This window comes from Botryllus schlosseri, chromosome 9 (assembly GCF_051294905.1).
Source record: "Botryllus schlosseri isolate E-star chromosome 9, Bs_hap1, whole genome shotgun sequence".
Classification (NCBI taxonomy): domain Eukaryota; kingdom Metazoa; phylum Chordata; class Ascidiacea; order Stolidobranchia; family Styelidae; genus Botryllus; species Botryllus schlosseri.
In genome coordinates this window covers 2,116,457-2,135,768 of record NC_137244.1, presented here as the reverse complement: position 1 = coordinate 2,135,768, position 19,312 = coordinate 2,116,457, and the positions used below count along the sequence as shown (strand labels likewise).

Sequence of the window (19,312 nt, the reverse complement as noted above, 5' to 3'; positions counted from 1 at the left end):
GTCCAGATGTCGATAAAATAAGTTCTTTTTCATGTAAAAATTTGTCAATTTTCATGCTAAAACATTTTTTTAGGTCAAATTACTTCGGAAGAACAGACAGCTCCATCCAGAAATAAAGATAAGTTCCGGTAATACAATTCTAACACTATGTGCGAAACACCTAATTTAAGTACATGGGGTCAAAATTAAGTTTTTCATCATCAAAATATGTGTGAATTTGAATTTTTTAGTCAAAATCTTACCTTTTTAGGTCCAAAAAATCGCTCCAATAATAGCACAGCCAAACAAACAATCTTTTCAACAAACCATGGATCACAAGGGGTAGTATTTGTTTTGCCCAATCCCCAAATTTGACTTTTCTGAGTATATTGTGATACGATGACTGAACTAAACTCTATTTTGCAGGTAGTATGTATTGAATTTGGCACCTTTTTGAAATGCATTTGCTGTATGGAATACTGGTAAGCATCACGGTGTTTTGTAAGTGAACTGGTATATCCTTAGAGAATGAATTTGATTCTGTTGCAATCGGTTATCTTTGTGATAAAAATTTTTATGAATGTTTGCTGATAAAATTTCACAAAAATTGTTAACAATCCAGGAAGTATACTAACTGTGCCAGAGTAAAATTGGTGGTAACGTCATGTGCAACTTTCCATTCCATTACCTAATTATTCTATGAAAGACACCCTTCTGTCACACACAACTTTTTGCAGAAAAAAAAAACAACTGTATCCAGTATGATATCTGCGTGATTACTAAGCAGTTCATTTGTATTGCGAATTTTGGCAACAAATATTTCTTTTCAATAGTCTTGGATTGATCCTCAAATTCGTTCAACTGATGTCCACTCTTTAAAAAGAGCCCCCTGGGTCTACCGTGCCTGCGCTATCAGACAATGGTAACGGGTTTTGTGCCGGCACAGTCATCTTATGTGATACGGACCTTTGTCTCAAGAACCCATGGATACATGTGATTATGTAAGCGCATTTATTCATTTTATATATCACCATTGATTATGTAATTTGCTGGTTTTTGCAGTCCTACTTTTCTTACGAACTATCTCGCAGAGTAGCTTACGGGCTATTCGACATGAGCTGAAAAAGGCTTCATCTGTGCACACTGTACTGTACAGTCTACCCTGAACTGTGTACACTGAACAGAGATGTAGTTGAACGTAATGAGCTCGTGTAACTTGTACTTTAACTATTGCCTACTGAACTATAATGGGCTAGGTCAGTGGTTCTCAACCTGGGGGGCTGAGCACCTCTCCTGCGCTTCTGTAACCTACCTGTGTGAAATATTTATATTTACTTCTGTATCAAATTTACAATTTTCCTTTGGTATGTGTCGTATTCTCTAGGAGCAGCATTTGGATTTGACCAGTAAAAAAAGAGCCGCCATGGCACGTCACGAATCAGGGACTCATCAAGCCTGGGTTGCGGCTGATGGAAAGAATATAAAAAATGCCCTAATGTGCAGGTAGTATGTATTGCAATTGGCACCTTTTTGAAATGCATTTGTTTAAAATACTGGTAAGCATCACGGTGTTTCGTAAGTAAACTGGTATATCCTTAGATAATGAATTTGATTCTGCTGCATTCGGTTATTTTTATGAATGTTTGCTGGTAAAATTCCACTAAAATGATTAACAATCCAGGAAAGTATGCTACTCGTGCTGGAGTAAAATTGGTGGTAAGGTCACATGCAACTTTCCATTACAATAATTATTTGTTCTATGAAAGACACCCTTTTGTCACATACAAATGTATCCAGTCTGATATCTGCGTAGTACTGAATGCCGGTGACGTCATATTTTGTGAGACGATTTTTGATGTACAACGTTCTTTCGAGTTCTCTACTAGTTGCTGACGAGTCTCAGCCGAAAATATTCGGGCTCATTTCAATATGCATATACTATTCAATTTTATAATGAAGTTTTGCACCTCGAAGAAGCTGTTCGAATATTGAATAGTTCCCTTGTATTGCAAATTTTTGTAACAAGCATTTTCTTTTCAACAGTCTTGAATTGATCTTCAAATTCATCCAACTGGTGTCGACTCTTCGAAAAGACCCCCCGGTTCTACCGTGCCTGTGCTAACAGACAATGTTGATGGTGACGTGAGGAGTCATCTGAACGGATTTTGTGCGGGTGCAGTCATCTTTTGCGATAATACTTTTGCCTCAAGAACCCATGGAAACATGTGCTTATGTAAGTCTATTTATTCATTTAATATATCACCATTGATTATGTAATGTGCTGGTTTTTGCAGTCCTAATTTTCTCAATAACTATCTATATATGCGATATGAGCTGAAGAGAGGCTTGATCCGTGTACATTGAACAAAGGTGTTCTTGTATGTAAAGAGCTGGGGTAACTTCCATTTAAACGACTGCTTACTGAACTATGCTTGGTACATCAAATTGAGATCATTTCCCATGTCGTGCTAATTCCAAATAATTTCGTTAATTAAATTTAATCAGAAAGGAAGGATTTTGAAAGATTGAGAACAATTACAATTACTGCAATGAAGGAAAAGTATTCAACACCTTCGATAAGATGTCACAAAATTTTTTGTACTAAAGACAATCAATGTGTCCTTTGTCTGGTATATTTTCTCGTCTCAATTCAAAGCAGCTACAAAATCTTAGAATCGAAGTTTTATGTAAAGCCTACCGTATGTCAATTATTGTAATGGAAATCCAAACCCATAGGAATAACGATTCTACTATATTTATTTTCGGATCCTGTTTGCAATCAATTACATTTTCAGCAAAACGAGGTTGATGAAGTCAACTGTCTTCTTCTCCAAGCCAGATTGAGAGACAAGCTAATATAATCCAAGACCCAAGCGCATGTCTTATTGAAACAGGTATCGTAATCTTTCTGTTTTGTGGACCATACAAATTTACATAGACCGTTCGTAGACGTACATAGACGTTCTGCTATAAATTTCATTCTGAGTTACAGTTCTGCATTTTCACTGTTGCCTGTGCGTCTGAATGTCAATGTAAATGTCAAAATGGCCGAAATGAAGAAAACGCAGACCTAATTCTAGATATTTTTATTAGTCGTTATGCGAATTTTAGTCCTTCTCAGTGATAGGATTTCACATGTACCCGATCGCCTTTCCTGCGCTTGTGTAACCTGCATGTGTGAAATATTTATATACATTTCTGCATAAAATTTAGAATTTTCATTGACATATTCAAAACTTTAGAATTTAATCACATTTTCAAGGAGCGCAACTTGGAGTCGACCAGTAAAAAGAAGCAAACACTATGGCACGCCACGAATCAGAGATTGACCGATCCTGGATCGCAGCTGATGCCAAGAATATAGAACTGCTTCAGTGAAAATGGAGTATTCAGAAACATTGTTGACGTTTTGAGCTACTATGCATTGGATTGTCATACCCTGAAGGAGTGGTTCTCAAACAGGAGAAAGCATTTGAAGGGGCGTGAAGCCGCTGACAACTAAAATCTTTTTCGCACATGGCAGCTTCTACTTATTTCTCTGTGTATGGTCAGAATTTAATATTTGAATATTCTCTCATCAACAACTATTACCGTCACTGCCATCCAACTATCAGTTGGGATTTCTAGCGTTCTGGTTGCTTTTTTTAATTTCATGATACGACGATAAGGGATGTGTGAAATTTTTTTGCTATCATAACGGGGCGTGTCCAGAAATGCTCAAGAACCAGTGCCCTAATGACTTCCAGATTTCATATTTTGCAGCAGACTGGTAAATAACAACAAAATCTTTTCTGTGAATCTGCAAAATTTGTATGGACTCAAAGAAACGATTTCTTTGTTATTTAAACAAAAGTGATTGGCATTAACCTGATATAAATACTTGTAATGCAAGTCCTAGAATATTTTTGATGCCTGGTTAGCAGGCCCAATTTCATTAAGAGTAGAAAAATACTTATGGTTGGTTATTGTGGTAGTGGTAGTGAAACTGATACATTCATTGTTTGTTTATTTACAATAAAATTAGAAATTTACAAGCCATAATTTGATCAATTTTAAATAAGTTTTATTGATTTGTGTTGATCATGTTTTCCGTTAACGGACGTAACCAATGAATTTGATTCCATGCCATTGTCACGAAAGTTAAAGATACTAAATTATATCACGATCCCTAATTCTCCATGCATTCATTTTCATGATTGAGCGAGTTGCATGATATTTGTAGTGAGTTTGCTCTTGATCATTTGTGATGTTCGTGATTTCATGGACTATTCCGGAAACGGTTTCAACTGCTGATCTGAATTTATGAAACCCTGTCACAGCAGCTATTGGAAATTTCATTGTTTGCACGCATTTAATCACCCAGGTTGGGTATTATAAGCGTCATCTATTCATGAGTCAATAAAATCTGATTTTAATTTGAGCCCTGCGTTCCGGTGACTAGTCAACCAGCCACTTTGAGGCTGAACACTTTTTAGGTAAACACTTTTAATTTAAACACTTCGCAACACTTCTAGGCGTTCAATTTTTGGATCACGTTTCGTGTTCAATTTTCCGGGTTGAGCAACACTTCAAAATTTACAGTGTAGATTGCCCGCGACAATTCGTTTCGAGTGAGTTGTAACCAAAGTCAAGATATCTTTGTGTCCACAGATATGGAAGATGAATATAGCTAACACAATCACGAATCGACGTTTCAGAGTATTTCACGGATGTAATAAACTTGTTAGTGTCACCTATCTAAAAGTACGCACGCGTTCGATTTCCATACCGACTGTTGCGATGTTTAGGATTCACTTACAATAACCACGGGTGAGGATTTAACATCAACGTCGTTACTGGTGGTATTCACAACAGAGAATCTAAACATTACACAGTGTGAAAATATATCTTTGATATCAAAGCATTATCCCAAGTACACGATTAATAGTCAACTCCGTTCACACTTTCTATAGAACGTGCTAATTGTAAAATATCACAAAGTTGCACTCTAAGACTTTGATCATTACAAAAGTAAATTGGAATATGTTTGCTGGATGCATTCAATTCAGCTAGAAATGTCTAGTGCACAACAATCGTAATATCAAGGAAGTACTTGCTATCACTAAACGTGTTTTGTATCGTTGTTCATTTGTAGTATTGATTGAAATTGTTTTTGAACACTCAAATAATAATTCCCGACATGAAACCAAGCCGCTGAAAGTCGTTACCATAACAAAGAAACAATTTGTACGATGTTTGGCAAATGTACCCTATAGTTAGGTGTACTAGGATTATTTGTGTAACACATACACCGACAATGCAATCGAAATTTTTTCCGTTGTCATTCGCTAAAGTAAATGTCATCACAATACTCTGTCACTAAAAGACGTTACTCGGACGTGCTTGAATTCTAGGCATAGTTCTGATTTACCCAACACAAGACCCAAGGACAACCCTAGTTTCAGTCGAACACAGATATCCAAAATATCGCACACTTCGCTATTCCTAAAGCGCAAACACCCGATACAAAATATTACTTGTTGTGTTGTTGCGGCATCATCTTCACAATATCACCCTCAATACAAATGATGTTTATGTGTAACATGCTATTGATTTGAATCACACCCACCTGACGGAAGAGGATTTACTCAATCTTTACAAGATGGATATTGACCAACATCACATCGCCGGATTGTATCTGTTTTGCTGGATACGAGTTATGTTAGTTTAACAGTAAACAAATTTCACCCTCTTGGATTATGAACTCAATGCGTTAGCAGTCATTCAATATTTTGTTTGTGTCAACTAGTTACTTGGTATGTTACTCCACAACTCTTACAAAAGTACGAAGGATATTAACATCACACTAAGTAATTAACTTTACTCGATATTCTCGCATTACGAAACTAAAGAATGGTTGGTTAGACTCTACAAACTGTTTCGATACCTCAAGAACTTTATTGTCTGAATGGTTGGTCACGTATCTTAATAATCAAGTAGTTCAACACAGAACTAGTATAAACAGAAACACCAGAGTTGTTTACACAAAAGTTTGTATGTGTACAGTATGCGAATACCATGTGTAAGTCCAGCACAATTGTGGTATCCATCCGAGTTTAGTTAACACAATTTACGACACCGCGATCGCCTCATCTTTCGTAAGACAACAAACCAAGGCTTCAGGATATGTCCATGTCATAGCAATAAATCAGCTACTCCAACAACAGAGTACATATGTTTTCTAGTTACGGTGCTTACATCTTACACACAAATCAATCTACTTTGCTAACGAAAAGTGCTGAGTCATCACATGGTTGTCCTCACAACAATACAACTAAAACATACTATCATACAAAATGGTCGTTATAGTTTGCACACCAATGGTACATCGTACAAGTAACAAGTCTCGAGAATCCAGTTATTCAAAAAACGTGAAAGTATTTCTACACCAAGTCGTTATGTTGACGAAGGCGTATATTGTAATATCATGATCGATTTGTATTCGTTGACCGCAAAATGTCACTACTCTAAATAATTATTTTTCACTCAATCACAAAAACCTACTTGTCGCCATTCGTTTTCATCAAGCACGAGTTCAAGAAACTTACTTACTACGACATGAATTGTTATTTTATGTTGTGTAAATAGGTAATAATTAATTCAAGTAACGCTATATCAACATCATCGAGCTGTGCGAATAGATTTACATGTGGTCTTGTGGTTTTAATCGAAGTACACAGCACGGTCTAATGTAGAGTCATCTCTATTGTACAGCAACTCGGTAATCGAGATGCATGCATTAACATTTAAACAGCGATCTTGTTTTGTCACGTGGAAAAATATATTCACTATCGCGATACTCTGCACAGGACGTGCAAATCCTTTTCACACTCGTAATAGTATACCAACGGCTACCGGCGACAACGTTTAACAATACCAACGACACTAAACATACGATACCTACTCAAGTAAAATTTCCATTTTCACCTGGAGATCAGCCGTTACCTGAGTAAAAATACCATTATCCTTTGAAAACCTGGCGTTTACCCAGTGTAACAATACATTTTCACATGGGGGTCCATCGTTTCCCAGAGTAACAAATCTTTTTCACTTGGAAATATCTTTTTTCCTCGGGTAACAAACCTTTTTCGCTTGGAAACATATTTTTTTCCCTGGGTAACAAACCTTTTTCACTTGAAAATATATTTTTTCCCAGAGTAAGAAACCTTTTTCACTTGGAAATCTATTTTTTCCCTGGGTAACAAACCTTTTTCACTTGAAAATATATTTTTTCTCAGAGTAAGAAGCCTTTTTCACTTGGAAATCTATTTTTTCCCTGGGTCACAAACCTTTTTCACGTGTAGTAAACACGTGTGAGATAAATCACAAGTAACCCGGAGTTGTTAGCCCGATGGAAACATAAATTCCTCGATTTCCGACCGTCGTTATCTGCGTGCCAAACATTTACCGAAGTCGAGGTGGTGTTTTATTCAGACACTTTGACTCTGGAAAATCCAAAGCACGAACCTAGACATCGCAGAACTATCGAAGCCTATTGTCCAATTTTCCAAAACATGCATTTCGGTGTACAAGAGCATATTGTATGTGGTTAACCGATGATATTGATGTGATACGACCGACGCGGGTATACTCTGAAACCGGTTGTCCGTGTATATTTTCGCCACTGTTCGTTGCAATCAATTTCCAACTGTCGTCAATACAACAAATACCAAATTACCGGGTGTGGTTGACAGATTTCCAAGTGAAAACGGTATTGTTACTCTAGGAAAAGCTGGATGACCAATTGAGAATGTATTGTTACACTGGGTAAACGCCTGATCCCCCAAAGGAAAATGATATTTTCACTCAGGTAAACGACGGACCACCAAGTGAAAAAGGTTTGTAACCCAGGGAAAAATATATTTCCAAGCGAAAAAGGTTTGTTACCCGGGGAAAAAATAGATTTCCAAGTGAAAAAGGTTTCTTACTCTGAGAAAAAATATATTTTCAAGTGAAAAAGGTTTGTTACCCAGGGAAAAAATAGATTTCCAAGTGAAAAAGGTTTCTTACTCTGAGAAAAAATATATTTTCAAGTGAAAAAGGTTTGTTACCCAGGGAAAAAATAGATTTCCAAGTGAAAAAGGTTTCTTACTCTGGAAAAAAATATATTTTCAAGTGAAAAAGGTTTGTTACCCGGGGAAAAAAATATGTTTCCAAGCGAAAAAGGTTTGTTACCCGAGGAAAAAAGATATTTCCAAGTGAAAAAGATTTGTTACTCTGGGAAACGATGGACCCCCATGTGAAAATGTATTGTTACACTGGGTAAACGCCAGGTTTTCAAAGGATAATGGTATTTTTACTCAGGTAACGGCTGATCTCCAGGTGAAAATGGAAATTTTACTTGAGTAGGTATCGTATGTTTAGTGTCGTTGGTATTGTTAAACGTTGTCGCCGGTAGCCGTTGGTATACTATTACGAGTGTGAAAAGGATTTGCACGTCCTGTACAGAGTATCGCGATAGTGAATATATTTTTCCACGTGACAAAACAAGATCGCTGTTTAAATGTTAATGCATGCATCTCAATTACCGAGTTGCTGTACAATAGAGATGACTCTACATTAGACCGTGCTGTGTACTTCGATTAAAACCACAAGACCACATGTAAATCTATTCGCACAGCTCGATGATGTTGATATAGCGTTACTTGAAATAATTATTACCTATTTACACAACATAAAATAACAATTCATGTCGTAGTAAGTAAGTTTCTTGAACTCGTGCTTGATGAAAACGAATGGCGACAAGTAGGTTTTTGTGATTGAGTGAAAAATAATTATTTAGAGTAGTGACATTTTGCGGTCAACGAATACAAATCGATCATGATATTACAATATACGCCTTCGTCAACATAACGACTTGGTGTAGAAATACTTTCACGTTTTTTGAATAACTGGATTCTCGAGACTTGTTACTTGTACGATGTACCATTGGTGTGCAAACTATAACGACCATTTTGTATGATAGTATGTTTTAGTTGTATTGTTGTGAGGACAACCATGTGATGACTCAGCACTTTTCGTTAGCAAAGTAGATTGATTTGTGTGTAAGATGTAAGCACAGTAACTAGAAAACATATGTACTCTGTTGTTGGAGTAGCTGATTTATTGCTATGACATGGACATATCCTGAAGCCTTGGTTTGTTGTCTTACGAAAGATGAGGCGATCGCGGTGTCGTAAATTGTGTTAACTAAACTCGGATGGATACCACAATTGTGCTGGACTTACACATGGTATTCGCATACTGTACACATACAAACTTTTGTGTAAACAACTCTGGTGTTTCTGTTTATACTAGTTCTGTGTTGAACTACTTGATTATTAAGATACGTGACCAACCATTCAGACAATAAAGTTCTTGAGGTATCGAAACAGTTTGTAGAGTCTAACCAACCATTCTTTAGTTTCGTAATGCGAGAATATCGAGTAAAGTTAATTACTTAGTGTGATGTTAATATCCTTCGTACTTTTGTAAGAGTTGTGGAGTAACATACCAAGTAACTAGTTGACACAAACAAAATATTGAATGACTGCTAACGCATTGAGTTCATAATCCAAGAGGGTGAAATTTGTTTACTGTTAAACTAACATAACTCGTATCCAGCAAAACAGATACAATCCGGCGATGTGATGTTGGTCAATATCCATCTTGTAAAGATTGAGTAAATCCTCTTCCGTCAGGTGGGTGTGATTCAAATCAATAGCATGTTACACATAAACATCATTTGTATTGAGGGTGATATTGTGAAGATGATGCCGCAACAACACAACAAGTAATATTTTGTATCGGGTGTTTGCGCTTTAGGAATAGCGAAGTGTGCGATATTTTGGATATCTGTGTTCGACTGAAACTAGGGTTGTCCTTGGGTCTTGTGTTGGGTAAATCAGAACTATGCCTAGAATTCAAGCACGTCCGAGTAACGTCTTTTAGTGACAGAGTATTGTGATGACATTTACTTTAGCGAATGACAACGGAAAAAATTTCGATTGCATTGTCGGTGTATGTGTTACACAAATAATCCTAGTACACCTAACTATAGGGTACATTTGCCAAACATCGTACAAATTGTTTCTTTGTTATGGTAACGACTTTCAGCGGCTTGGTTTCATGTCGGGAATTATTATTTGAGTGTTCAAAAACAATTTCAATCAATACTACAAATGAACAACGATACAAAACACGTTTAGTGATAGCAAGTACTTCCTTGATATTACGATTGTTGTGCACTAGACATTTCTAGCTGAATTGAATGCATCCAGCAAACATATTCCAATTTACTTTTGTAATGATCAAAGTCTTAGAGTGCAACTTTGTGATATTTTACAATTAGCACGTTCTATAGAAAGTGTGAACGGAGTTGACTATTAATCGTGTACTTGGGATAATGCTTTGATATCAAAGATATATTTTCACACTGTGTAATGTTTAGATTCTCTGTTGTGAATACCACCAGTAACGACGTTGATGTTAAATCCTCACCCGTGGTTATTGTAAGTGAATCCTAAACATCGCAACAGTCGGTATGGAAATCGAACGCGTGCGTACTTTTAGATAGGTGACACTAACAAGTTTATTACATCCGTGAAATACTCTGAAACGTCGATTCGTGATTGTGTTAGCTATATTCATCTTCCATATCTGTGGACACAAAGATATCTTGACTTTGGTTACAACTCACTCGAAACGAATTGTAGCGGGCAATCTAATAAAGCGCAACTCGAAGACGAATGATTTGATTTCGATGAACTTTAAAGTCCTTTTGTTTTGGTGTTGGGTTTAATACAATTTGTATGACTATAACGAATCCGATTCCAAAAGTGCTATGTTACATTTAACAAAAAGTTTGATGACTTGTATTCTGATATTGATAGATGTGAAAAGTAATATGACTAGTTTATAAAATCCCGATCATGTTCTTTGTCATGTCTGTGTTCAACAAATACGCGATCAAGTCTTACCATTCGATATTAACTTTCGCAGTCGGTGTAATTTGTTGAAGTAACAATACCGACGAGTTCAATAATATTCTCCATCGATGTATTCGAATAATCTGTCAGCTACAAGTGGATTAAAAACTTGATGCCGTTTTGTGGTTAACTCAAGTCAGTGGTCGAGTTTGTGTTGATTTCAGGAATGATCATGACGTGTGGGCAGGGTAAATTAGTTTATGTGGTTGTAACTATGACCGTAAAGAGTTGCTGACATTCCAATAAGACGAGTTGGTGGTATATGCCTAAAACCGAACTTGATATGTTTGTTGGTTGTAGTGATTACTTGCGTAGTCTTGTCTACTTTTCGTAAGGATACTTTTTGTTTTGGTTGGGTAAGTTACAAACGGATTGACTTGACAAGGTTTTTTGTATTTTACTCTTTTGTGTATGGGAAGATGTTGAAATGTTGAGACGTAATACTATTTCCGTTCACTCGATTGCAACAAAAAATAACCTGATAGTTTGTTCAAGGTTTCGACAAATAGATTGAAATATTCCGATTTAACTCATCGCGTCACAAGTCGATCGCGGTATGCACAAGTGGTTGTCAAGTTAGAAATATTTACAACAGGTGTTATTTCATTGATTGATTCTATTGTGTGTAGTAACACATTAAAATATCGCGATAGTATTTACTGAAACTGATAAACGGAAAACTCAGTCGTGAATAGAGTTGTAGGTTTCAAGGATTGTTTCAAAGTATGATCTTGAAATGTGACTGGATCAAAGTTGGTAGTCATGTTTGTCAATATATTTCAATTCAGACTATGTCAAAGTCCAATTATTTCATTTTGGATTATCTGGATTTACCTTTAGTACATCCCACGAATGGATTCCGACGCCGCGCTATAACATTTTTGATGATAAGGACTCGAGGATTTTCATGATAGAGTTGACGAGTGATAAGATGCGTGTTTTTGTTAAGAGTTTGATTTCATGTTGATAAAGATAATAACTGTATAATGCACATACTTGTGATTCTTGATTCTTGTAGAATTATAGTTGGTATTGATTCTATAAGTGTGAAAACAGCGGCTCGGAATGTGCGAATAATTCGATGTGGCTGAAAGTCGGCGTCAGTAATATTTGGGTTATGGTCGAGTCAAAAGATCACGAAAAGATTTCTCAAAATAATTAGAATTGTACCGAATTAACACATTCAGATACGAATCAACTTGGTTTGTGTAGTAAGTTTCATTTCGAGTTGGCAAATTGATACATTGGTTGAATATTCTCATAATTCTTATCGCGCAACTAAAGTCAGCCACTGTTCGAAGTGTCAAAACATATAGCGACCACCAGAAAGTGTCAAATTGTTGGTTTTCGGATCACCGTCTACGCCGGCTCTGTGGTAAACTAATTACCGAAATATTACCTTGTGAGTGATCGGTATGTCTTTAACACCGAGTCACTAAAAATGGTTATGTCCGAGACATTATCTTGTTAGCGATCGCGGGATTTGCAATCTATTTTACACTTTTTGAAGTGTTAATTTACGAGCGCGGTTATTTGTTGCTCGCTTTTCGTGTCGCTGCTGAATACTGAATACTGCTGAATGTAATAGCACCGACTGGATTAGTGGAATAATCGATACGATAGTGCGCGCTCCGAATTTCCAAAACGGACGTATTTAGTGGGTCACACAGATCCAAAATACAACCGCCAACATCTGGTTTTCAAAATCGCGCAATGCACTGCGGATTAGTGAATTTCCTGTTTAGTGATGCCTATACCCGAAAGTATGATATGCGAGAGATGTCTATACCTAAAAGTACGATTCACGCCGCACCCATAAGAACACATGGTGAATCAGCAGAGACCCTGTAAGAATACATGACAGGCGAATCACCAACACAACCTATACGCGAAAGCACGACATGCGAAAGTACGACGTGCGAGAGATGCCTGTACCGAAAGGGAAATGGCGATTCACGGCCGCACCCATAAGACACAATAGCCGCATGCGACCGCACCCATAAGAACACATGGCGAGTCACCACAGATCCCGTAAGAATACACGGCAGGCGAATCACCGTCACCACCTATAGTAAAAAAGGCGAGTCACGACCACGAGTTTTCGCGATATACACATTAACAAAGATTCATTCACATGACTATTTACTTGATACATATTCAACACCGGTTGAGCGATGCATATACCGAAAAGGGTCACCGGTTCAAGACGAGTTTTCGCGGCACCGGTCGAGTGATCCCTATACCGAAAACGGTTACCGATCGAGAGATGGCTATACTAGCACCGGTTGAGTGATCCCTATACTCGAAAGTACGAATCACCGCCACGCCCATAAGAACACATGGCGAATCACCAAAGATCCCGTAAGAATACATGACAGGCACATCATCGCCGCGGCCTATATCCACAACGTTAGTTCACTACGACACAAGAATCCGCGGGCACATCATCGCCACAGCATATATCTGAAAGTGTACCATCATCACCACATAGGCACATCATCACCACATGGGGGGTCTGAAAGGGTACCATCATCACCACGAGTTTTCACGGCACATCATCGCCGCAGCCTATACCAGAAAGGGTACCATCATCACCGCATCCATAAGAACACATGGCACATCACCACCACAAGGGGGGTCAAAAAGGGTACCATCATCACCCCGGGTTTTCAGGCACATCACCGCCGCACCCATAAGAGCCAATGGCGATTCGCGACCGATCATACTAACTACTCATCTCTCTCTCTCTCTCTCTCTCTCTCTCTGGAGCGTGACAGTGTTATTGTGTATAGCTGAGAATTGGAACTGGCGGCAATCCAGCCCGATTTGTCGTTATAATTAGCAAACAATTGCTGCGACGCAAGCTATTTACAACCACATCGACTAAAATGTTCATTTACACCAGATAGACATTCTTTGCTATGATTTCGCATCTGATGACTTGGATCACGGCCAACTTCCAGGCTTCTTTAAGAAACCTCTTACGCATATTGGATGGCAAGGAGGATCCTATATAGACCCCCCTATTTTATAATCATCTGTTACATGCGTAACCGTCACTGACCCACCCAAAAACCCCAATAAGGGGGGGGGGCTCGAATGGGGTGAAATTATCTCATGAATGAACATAAATTATGGACCGTTTGTTTGGAGAGTCATTCCACCTTTTTTAAATTTTCTTCGCCTCTGGCGCTATTTAAGATCGTTAGATGTGTACACCTCTACCGAATAAAAAATACGCATAATTCATAGAAATAGGCATTTCGGTATCAGCCATTATCACGCCACGACACCCCAAAACATATGAAATTTACCGCAAGTAATATCTCACAACGGGGCGCCCGAAGATGTAATTTTTAATAAATTATTTGCCTGAAATCTTCAAAGACACCACCTCCTCACCTAGTTCTACTGTTAAAGCTTATCACCTGGGCTAAAAGAGGACAAAACATTTATAGTAATGTATGCAATTGCCAATATCATTGACCGAATTCAATCATGAATTCCAGAAAATGTTGATGATAGGCGCGACAAGATAACTATAACACACTGACAACATTGAAACTGAACCCAACGAGTGATGGTTAAAACGTTAGTCGCAAGACGGAGTCTGGCGAGTCGCCCCAAGGAAAATTGAGTGAAAACTGGGTCGCGAAATCAAAAAGGTTGAGAAGCACTTCTCTACTAGACGCAAAGTCCAGCCCTAGTAACCACTGGAACAGTTGGACGTACGAATTTGTTTGTTGGTTCGTATGGTTTTTTATTGGTGCTCGGCTACTGTGGCCTTGTGGACCAGATCAAAAGTTTGATTAGAACAAGTTTTTTCGTGTAACACGTTCAAATAACTCCACTCCAGCATGTCACTCGCCAGCAGCATGCAATTAAATCACATCAAAATTCCATTTCTGACAAATCGACCACATGAACCTTAAGCAATATTATATAATTTCAATCTACTTTATTGTTGCTTTGCTAATATTCAGCATTCATATCCCTATATACTCAACCGTAGTCAGTGAGTGCAATTAGACTGGAAACTTGTAATGAAACTATCATGAACAATTGAACAACTAAAAGAGTAGTTGTGCAATAGCGAATGATATTTGTACACTTAAAAGTTTAGATGCTCCCCCATGATATTGCTACACATGCAGTAGGGTGGAGTGAAAAATGAAAATTTTTGAATTTCAAAAAAGGGTATTAATATGTGGTGCCAAATAGTGAACAAATAAATTCTATGATAATTTTGGGTTCGTACACCCTCTAGTGGTCGTGCAATTTCACCGAACGAGCCAAAAACCGCTAATTTCGCCATATCTTGATCATCACTTACACTAGAAAGTCAGTTTTGGGCTTAAAAGATGCAGAAGCAACATGTTTCTATCTCACTTCCATAGAACTTACTCTCAAAAATGAACAGAAAATAAGTTACAAGCAAATTTCTGATTTTATAAGTAAAATTAAGCACTGAAGCAGTGGGTAGGATGTCAAAAGCGTGTAGTGATTGATCTTATGACTGAGCAACATACGCTATCAATTAGAACCACTTTTCAAAACTTGCTCAAACAAATGAAACCCCCTCCAAGCATAAATAGGGCTCGGGAATCGAATATAGACTGCTAAAACTGTATTTAAAACAGCGTCCATTGGTAGTGCAGCGTCACGATATCGGTAAGTTTATAACAACGGCCCTCATGAGATTTCTTACCAAAATGCTGTAGTAGGGTTTGTATCATATTTGTCACAAAGCTCCTGAATGAAAGCACAAAAATTGAAAATACACATTCAAAACACAAACATCAATTCTATACTGGAAACAGAAAATTTTTGTAGCAGTATCATATGAGTATCAGTGTGCACAAACATTAAAATCATGTTTAGTATTGAAAGATTTCATCTGATTTCAAGTCTTCAGTTTTCGTCTGATGAGGCTATCTCTACGTTTAAATCCTGAAACATGGGTAGATGCTTCAGTAACCAAATTTTAATGTCTTTTCGCTACCTGGTTGTGGCAAGGATGACTGAGCCTTAATGGTGATGATCTTAGGTTTTCCACCTCGACATCTGACAAGGTCTTGATTGCAGGCGGCTGTTCAATATCTTTGTGGTTTAAGTTGACAGTTTGGTGGAAAGATTAAGCCTTGATGTTGATAACTGGAATTTGGAAGAAACTGATGCTCAATGTCGCTGGTTTTAGGTTTGGTGTCATTTTTATATTTTCCTTTAAATTCATAATTGGAATTTGGTATGGTGTGGTTGTTCTGCGCATAGCTGTAATCTTGTTAACTGTAAATCTTCGGACATTTCCCTCCACGTCACCAAAGCATTTCCAGCAAAATATTTTCTGGATGTTCAAAATGAGCACTTCTTCGTAGCAAAGATAGTGCGAGGGAGTGATTTCGTGTATCAGTCAGCTTTGTGACACAGGAAACTATATTGTGGAAATTTTTAGCACCATCTACAATGGAATTGTGCATTTTTATTTCAAACCATAACGGAAAATAGACCTTCATGCTGAATTGAGCAAGACAGTTCAGATTTCTCGATAGACGACTCTGTCCCACATAGTACTTTGAAATTTGAGATGCGAGAGTCAACCATATTGAATGAACAACGGGCCCAGCCTCTAAATATTGCAGATCTGGTTCCAATTTACGACTTTGAAGGAGGATATATAAATGAAACCAAACCCTAAAGCAGCAACATTGACACCAGCATCAGATTCTTCCAAATTCCAGTTATCAACATCAAGGCTTAATCTTTCCACCAAATTGTCAATCTAAATATTGAACAGCCGCCTGCATCGCAATCAAGACCTTGTCTGATCACGAGCTGGGAAACCTATGATCATCACCATTAAGGGTCAGTTATCCTTGCCACAACCGGGCAGTGGAAAGACATGTGACAGTGGTGACATAAGCATCTGCTCAATGTTTCAAGATTTAAACGTAGAGATAGCCTCATCAGACAAAAACTGAAGTCTTGAAAGCAGATGAAATCTTTCAATACTAAACATGATTTTAATGTTTGTGCACACTGATACTCATATGATACTGCTACAAAAATTTTCTGTTTCCAGTATAGAATTGATGTTTGTGTTTTGAATGTGTATTTTCAATTTTTGCACTTTCATTCAGGGGCTTTGTGACAAATATGATACAGACCCTACGACAGCATTTTGGTCAGAAATCTCATGAGGGCCGTTGTTATAAACTTACCGATATCGTGACGCTGCACTACCAATGGACGCTGTTTTAAATACAGTTTTAGCAGTCTCTATTCGATGCTCGAGCCCTATATATGCTTGGAGGGGGTTTCATTTGTTTGAGCAAGTTTTGAAAAGTGGTTCTAATTGATAGGGTATGTTGCTCAGTCATAAGATCAATCACTACACGATTTTGACATCCCACCAACTGCTCCAGTGCTTAATTTTACCTATAAAATCAGAAATTTGCTTGTAACTTTTTTCTGTTCATTTTTAAGAGTAAGTTCTATGGAAGTGAGATAGAAACATGTTGCTTCTGCATCTTTTAAGCCCAAAACTGACTTTCTAGTGTAAGTGATGATCAAGATATGGCGAAATTAGCTGTTTTTGGCTCGTTCGATGAAATTGCATGACCACTAGAGGGTGTACGAACCCAAAATTATGACAGAATTTATTTGTTTACTATTTGGCACCTCATATCAAGACACTTTTTTGAAATTCAAAAATTTTCATTTTTCACTCCACCCTAACATGCAGGGGTGCATCCATTGACTACGAACATGTGAATAATTCCGTGCTTAGATGTTTCACTTTTTAGGATAAAATATAAATTAATTTTATACTTTACCAAGTACATCCCCTCCAGCATGCCCAGATATCCCCGTCAGTGCCACAAAAACAAGCCAAACGTCCCAGTATGCTGCGTACGTTCCCATTTGCCGAATTAGTAATATCAAAGCCACGGGCGACGTTTACTGTTGTAACGAATTAATGTGCGATAGCCCTAATTTAAAATTAACGTGGTTATACTACATTACCTAAGTACGTGATTCATTCTTTATGCATCCGATGCAACGGATCGTCGAGAATGGCGAATAACGAAGACGGTTAATTAGCAGAATAGTACAATATTGGTATTATCAGGAAATAAAAACAATATACTTTTTAATCTGCCAGTCGTAACGTGACGCAATACGAGACATAACAGGAAGGCATTGGCGTAAACTGAAATGATACACGATGCCAATTATGCATTACAACGATATATAGCCGGATATCGGATCTGAAACTCTAATGATATCGTTAATAAGGCTTTACATGACAGTGATATTACTGTACAATTTGACCTATTTGTTCACTGTATGCACTACGATGTAGTTTAGACTCGCACCTGCAACAATCAGCATATACCCTGTAAAAGTGAAGCCAGAGAATCATACACTGCGTGCTGCGAGAATGACCTTTGTCGCATCCGTCATATGATACTGGTCTTGGTACTAAGCAATTGTTTGCATCTTCTACAGAAATATGCATTGCTTGCATTTGGCAATAGTCCAAAACGGGCAATCAAATACGCATAACAGTTTACGTCGGAATAGTCGCAACAGCGTGTAAGCTAATTCCGAAATATCAATTGGGATCGTGGTAGTTATAGAGGCTATTTATTTACCTAGTGCCCGGGTGGAAACACACATCGATGCATAGAGAGTTATTAGAAACGTTTCGTGATGAAGTCCTTGCAACGGATCTACATTCTCATCAATTATTTGGATACTAAGCTTCACGGGAACATTTTCACTTTTATAATAGGCTGAATTGGGAGGTTGCAATTTGAGAAATTACGGATAATGCAACATCCCAATGTCCAGTTCATTATTGACCAGTGAATATATAGTTAAAACATGATGAGAAGAATGATGTCCGAAACTCGGTATACATCGCATAACAATACTAATTAATAAACCGTCGATCACGCTGATATTTGCAGCGACATAAAAGAAAATGATTGACCTTTTCAGTAACAATAAGCAATACTCACACATTACTGTGGCGGGTTGTTGCGGCCGATATCAACTAAGTGCAAATGAACAAGAAAAAGTCCTGTCATTATATTGTTTATGTTAAAAAGCCATATTACGAGACCAGTCCGACTTGATGGAGGATGCTTATGGTTGGAACATGTTGTTTAACGCAGTGCTGGTGGGTAGTTCCATCATCGTAGCTACAATCACAGTGACACTTAAATGACCATACTGCATCATACGTTGTTGCGATGGAACATTTAACGTACTTCGGCGACGCGTTCGAAATATGCTGTATGGGAAAGTCACCTACGGAGATA

At 37.8% G+C, this 19,312-nt stretch overlaps 1 protein-coding gene and 2 long non-coding RNA genes across 3 annotated transcripts in view; 2 read left to right on the top strand and 1 right to left on the bottom strand.

The window, feature by feature from the left end:
• LOC145446857 (uncharacterized) overlaps window positions 1-18,539 on the bottom strand; it is a 53,939-nt gene extending 35,400 nt beyond the window's left edge. The window contains exon 1 of the mRNA XM_080325230.1: window positions 17,819-18,539. Coding sequence (XP_080181356.1) covers window positions 17,819-17,906 — 88 coding nt within the window. The 5' untranslated portion in view covers window positions 17,907-18,539. The remainder of the gene's footprint in view (window positions 1-17,818) is intronic.
• On the top strand, window positions 903-2,310 carry LOC145447178 (uncharacterized). Its single transcript, XR_013917484.1, has 3 exons — window positions 903-980; window positions 1,364-1,482; window positions 2,023-2,310. It is a non-coding gene; the product is annotated as an uncharacterized LOC145447178 (long non-coding RNA).
• Window positions 2,704-3,556, top strand: LOC145447179 (uncharacterized). The gene is made up of 2 exons (XR_013917485.1): window positions 2,704-2,873; window positions 3,242-3,556. It is a non-coding gene; the product is annotated as an uncharacterized LOC145447179 (long non-coding RNA).
• Window positions 18,540-19,312: the final 773 nt, after the last annotated feature.